Source organism: Epinephelus moara, chromosome 5 (assembly GCF_006386435.1).
Source record: "Epinephelus moara isolate mb chromosome 5, YSFRI_EMoa_1.0, whole genome shotgun sequence".
NCBI lineage: Eukaryota > Metazoa > Chordata > Actinopteri > Perciformes > Serranidae > Epinephelus > Epinephelus moara.
Window position 1 is genome coordinate 36,985,345 of NC_065510.1, and position 5,463 is coordinate 36,990,807.

The 5,463-nt window shown below is 38.9% G+C and overlaps 1 protein-coding gene across 1 annotated transcript in view; it reads left to right on the top strand.

Annotated features, from left to right (window-relative positions):
- ecpas (Ecm29 proteasome adaptor and scaffold) overlaps positions 1 to 5,463 on the top strand; it is a 26,283-nt gene that overhangs the window by 10,801 nt on the left and 10,019 nt on the right. The window contains exons 25-32 of the mRNA XM_050044519.1: positions 2,070 to 2,215; positions 2,801 to 2,855; positions 2,977 to 3,091; positions 3,237 to 3,305; positions 3,943 to 4,060; positions 4,140 to 4,307; positions 4,451 to 4,530; positions 4,979 to 5,084. Of these exons, the coding sequence (XP_049900476.1) occupies positions 2,070 to 2,215; positions 2,801 to 2,855; positions 2,977 to 3,091; positions 3,237 to 3,305; positions 3,943 to 4,060; positions 4,140 to 4,307; positions 4,451 to 4,530; positions 4,979 to 5,084 (857 nt within the window). The remainder of the gene's footprint in view (positions 1 to 2,069; positions 2,216 to 2,800; positions 2,856 to 2,976; positions 3,092 to 3,236; positions 3,306 to 3,942; positions 4,061 to 4,139; positions 4,308 to 4,450; positions 4,531 to 4,978; positions 5,085 to 5,463) is intronic.

Sequence of the window (5,463 nt, forward strand, 5' to 3'; positions counted from 1 at the left end):
ATGGTACTTGATGACTTCAGAATGGTACTTGATGACCTCAAAATGGTAGTTGATGACCTCAGAATAGATTACCTCAGAATTGTACTTGATGATCTCAGAATGGTACTTGATGATCTCAGAATGGTACTTGATGACTTCAGAATGGTACTTGATGACCTCAAAATGGTACTTGATGACCAGAATGGTACTTGATGACTTAAGAATGGTTCTTGATGACCTCAGAATAGATGACCTCAAAATGGTACTTGATGACTTCAGAATGGTACTTGATGACTTCAGAATGGTACTTGATGACTGAAGAATAGTACTTGATGACCTCAGAATGGTCCTTGATGACTTCAGAATGGTACTTGATGACCACAGCATAGTACTTGATGACTTCAGAATGGTACTTGATGACTTCAGAATGGTACTTGATAGGGTTGGGCGATAATACGGTAATAAGGTATCCCGCGGTATCTAAAAATAGCAAGGTATCAGTTTCATTACTGTCATTAAAAAAATCTGCTGCCCATATAGGCCTACAGTGGCCTGATATAATATTAAATATAATTTATTTAATGTCTAAATAATGACTGTTTGTCCAGCACTTATGTATGTGTGGTTGAGTTTTCAATTTAATACTGTTACAATTTAAAACTAATAATAGGCTATAATGTTTCTCATAACTGTTGTCGGGAGATGACATTTGATAAAGTTTTTGGATGTGACGTCGTCACTTGACAGCTCAGACGTGAGAAAGAGAAGAAAAGATGGCAAGCCGCGCATCAAGCGAGTTGGTCCCCAAAAACCCCACAACTTCACAACTTCTGCAAGCAGCAGCAGCAGCAGCAGGTCCAGTTTCCATCAGAGTGGAGGAGGGAGAAGCGCAACCCGAACCACCGAAAAACAGATGACTGTGGGCAGTCTCCTTCAAAGAAAACCTGATGCAGCGGCATGTCCGGCCGGCACCATACAGGAGCGAGCAGGAGCAGAGATAACTACCTGTTGTCGTGAGCCTGTTATTCAGGGAGATGAAGACCTCCTTCCCAGGTGGAAATGTGATGGAGCCAGGCGTTTTCCTCTGATGTCGAGGGCTGCCTGAAAGTACCTGTGCGTTTGTGCCACGAGCTCTCCATCGGAGCACATATTCAGCACCGCGGCCAAAGTTGTCAATCCACTACGTGCCCTGCTCCAGCTGGAAAAAGTAAACATGCTGGTTTGTCTGGCGAAAAACCTTGAATAGTTTTGAAGCATATGATGCTGCTATAGTTATCATTATACTTTGTTTTTATGTCATTCTCAATGAGGATTAGCCTGTTCTGATGGTCAAAACAGTTGGGACTTGGAGAGGGTGAACTTTTCAAACTAAAGGTAGGCTCTAAAAATAACCCAACGAACAGTATTTCCCGTTGCTTCTCAGGATAGGATTATATATGCCCATTTTCAGTCATGTCTTGTTATTTATTGTTCTGTTTTTCTTATTTGATAAGCCCTAGTACTGGATGCTGTAGAGCTGTGCTTTTAATGTATTTGATTTATGTTGATAGGTTCTAAAAATAAACCATCGAACAGTAGCCGCTGCGGTCGGATACGCTGTATAGCACACATTATCGTTACCGCCATTGTTATTTATTGATACTTTTTTGGAAGTGGACTGTAGCCCACAGACAGTGTTGTTATTTCATTCTGTTTGGTTGACTGATGCATTTGCACTTTTTAAAAAAAAATATTTATTAATAAAAGTTGTTAATGTTGTACATGTTTTGTTGTTATTTTTTTCAGTATTCTTAGGCCTATGTAATGTTTGTTATTATGTTTCTGAACGGTATAGGCACAAGCTGACATTTGGCGACTCCCTCTGAGCCCTTTAAAGTGATTTTTAATTAGTCACGGTAATACCGTATACCCCGGGAAAATGTGGGGAAGGTTTAACGGTAACAAAATTTGGATACTGCCCAACTCTACTGAGCATTTATTTACATAGAATAGTATGGAATTTTATCTACACCTCAAATGCTTCCTCAACAAAACTAGCAACGTTCATTTTTGTCCCTCATAAAGTTTCCACTCGTTTCCTGTCCTGTTAGATGTGAAAAACAATGATGTGGTTCCTTGGGTCCTGAAGTCCATCCTGTCCCGGTATATACCCAGCCAGAACCCCCATGTCCGACAGGCAGCCTGCATATGGCTGCTCTCCCTGGTCAAGAAACTCAGCCAGCACAAGGAAATAACGGTGGGTGTGTTGTCCAATTATATACCTCCTAATCTAAAGAGAAACAGGGTCACATTCTAAAGGAGAAACTCTGAGAAGCAAGAGAGTGATCACTGAAGTAGATCTCGTGACTAGAGTGAAGAAGAGTTTTAGTCCTTTCTGTACTTTAACATGTGTTTGGAGTTTAAGAACCGGAGTTAAGACTTTCGCACAAGTCTGTTGTTGTTGTTTTTTTGCAAATGTCAGATGTTAAAAGATTAATATGACAATGTGTTTTGGCTTTTAACTGTCCCGCATCATTAAAAGGTTTTGTTACGCTTTTCTTCACTTTTTCTGCATTAGTCACAACTGCTCACAAGAGGTGTTCTCTGTATTTATTAATGACCTTTAGATGTAGAAAATGCACAAGCTTTTTATTTCTTCTCATGTGAAATAAAGTCATCAGTGCTTGAGGGCAGTTTGTTTTCTAGCAAAAAATAATACACATACTTAAAAAACTATTTTTTTTTGGGGTGGTGGATTTATGTATAGCAAATTCAGACTTGGTGTGCTTGTGTCAAATCACTTTTGTTTGTAATAAAAATGATTTTGCCTTTACTCCTACAGTCCAGTTTGAAGGAGATTCAGGTGGCGTTCATCTCTACTCTCTCAGACCCTGACGGTAAGAAAAGACCTCGGTCGTACCTGACTGTTGGATTGATTTGTTCAGTACTTACACCAGCCAGGGCTTTCTCATTTTTGTCTCTGTCCTTCATCCATCCCTGTTTTTCTTTTTCATCTAGAGTTGAGTCAGGATGTGGCGTCTAAAGGCCTGGGCCTCGTCTATGAGATGGGAGGAGAAGTTGACCAGCAGGAGCTGGTGTCTACCCTGGTGGAAACACTCATGACAGGCAAAAGGTGAGTGGATGGTTGAGTAAAGGAGGAAGGAATGAAACGAGAGAGAATCACAGGAGGTGTCCTCTCTGCAGGGGAGAAGAATTAATGTCAAAATGTTTTCAGTATATGAAGATATGATTAAATTCTTATTTATCTTTGCAAACAGAGTGAAACATGCAGTTTCAGAAGATACAGAGGTGTTCCAAGGAGAAGGTTTGGGGAAAACACCTGATGGGTAAGTCATATTTCACCACTGTTAGACATTTTTTGCTCTTTTGTTTGTCTAAATGTATGAGAAATGACATAAGTATCAATAAATAAATGACTCAATCAACAAATACAGGAATAAATGAAGACAGAAATAAATAAATCACTGTATGAATAAATACAGTAGTGAATAAATGTAAAAATAAAGACAGGAATTAATACATATGGAAATAAATAATTAAAAGAATAGATAATTAATGAAATAATCACAAATAAATAAATAAATGCAAAATTAATGAAATAATAAATGAATAAATGCTAAAACAAATATAGAAATTAATGCATGAATAAATAACAAAAAACTAACAAATAGCTTAAATTTATATCTCCATTTTGGACAACTACACTGATTTACTTCTGTATTTCTGTGTCTGTATGTTAATGAGATAGGAGGTCCTAACCTTTGCATGTATTTCTTTATGCATTAATGTCTTTAATTCCATATTTTAGCATTAATTAATTTGTGTATTTTTTATACACTTGTTTATTGATACTTAGGCATTTTTTGTTCTTCATAAGAAAATGCTAAAAATCTTTATTTGTGTGAATTTTGTGTTTCACTAAACTGACCTTCTCCTCCCTCTCGTATTGGCGGCTCCTGGCAGTCACGGCCTGACCACATACAAGGAGCTCTGCTCATTAGCCAGCGATCTGAACCAACCAGATCTCGTCTACAAGTTCATGAACCTGGCCAATCATCATGCCATGTGGAACTCCCGCAAGGTATCATCATGCATTATACTCGTCCTCTTTCCCATCCACCACATGTGCCACTTTTCCTAACTGTCTCTCCTCCTTTCAGGGCGCAGCTTTTGGTTTCCACATGATTGCAGCCAAGGCCGGGGAGCAGCTGGCTCCATTCCTGCCCCAGCTTGTGCCCCGCCTGTACCGCTACCAGTTTGACCCCAACCTCAGCATTCGTCAGGCCATGACCAGCATCTGGGATGCCTTGGTCACTGATAAGACCCTGGTAGACGTTTAACCTTGTGCAGCATGCACACACAAAAATAGATATTTGTGCATGTGCAAACAAATGGATGTAGAGCATAGATGTAAAATACTGTCATCGTTAGAAGTGAAGTGAGCGTGTTGGTTTGTTCTGGTGTCTTTCAGGTGGATAAGTATCTTAAGGAGATCCTGCAGGATGTAATTTCCAACCTGACCAATAACGCCTGGAGAGTGCGCGAGTCCAGGTACAACAGTACACACACACACACACACGCACACACACATAAGCATAAAGACTAATCATACTATTGTCATCTACATTTCTACTTTCATCAGTTTTATTTAGCCTGTTAAGGTTTTATACTGCAAAATACATTTCCCTTGTCTCTTCCAAGATTTTTTCCGTCTTTTACAACCTGTTATTGGTATTTTCAAGCAAATCGAGTGGGCAACACAATATTTATACAGGAACAAGGTTTTTCAAGGGCATATGTAAAATGTGGCATTTTAAAAGTGCGTATATGTATACATATACAGTATATATATATTTTCTTATATATAGTTATATAGTTATTTTTTCCCAGTATTTTACATATTGATATTGTACTGTTAAGATGAAGAAGCCATGAGGTCTAGTGTGCTGTAATGTAAACGTCCAAAAAATGAGTTGTGATTGATTGATTTTCCCTCCAGCTGCTTGGCCCTGAATGACCTGATTCGTGGCCGCCAAGCTGATGACCTCATTGATCACCTGGCAGAAATATGGGAGACGCTGTTCAGAGTCCTTGATGACATCAAGGTGAGCAGGAAGTGACCACCATCAATGTTGGTTTGTTCACTGCAACAGATGGAATTTGTTAATAGTTCTGACACACTGCAAAAAAAACAACTATAGGATTGATACACCTGATGATGGGTTGTCATGCAGGATAGACATTACATACATACAATATCTCACATAAGTGACAACAACACTATAGAAATGACACTTTGATATAACTTAAAGTAGTCAGTGTACAGCTTGTATAGTATTACAGATTTACCTTCCTCTGAAAATTACTCAAAACACAGCCATCAACATCTAAACAGCTGGCAACATAAGTGAGTACACCCCACAGTGAACATGTCCAAATTGTGCCTAAAGTGTCAATATTTTGTGTGCCAACCATTATTATCTA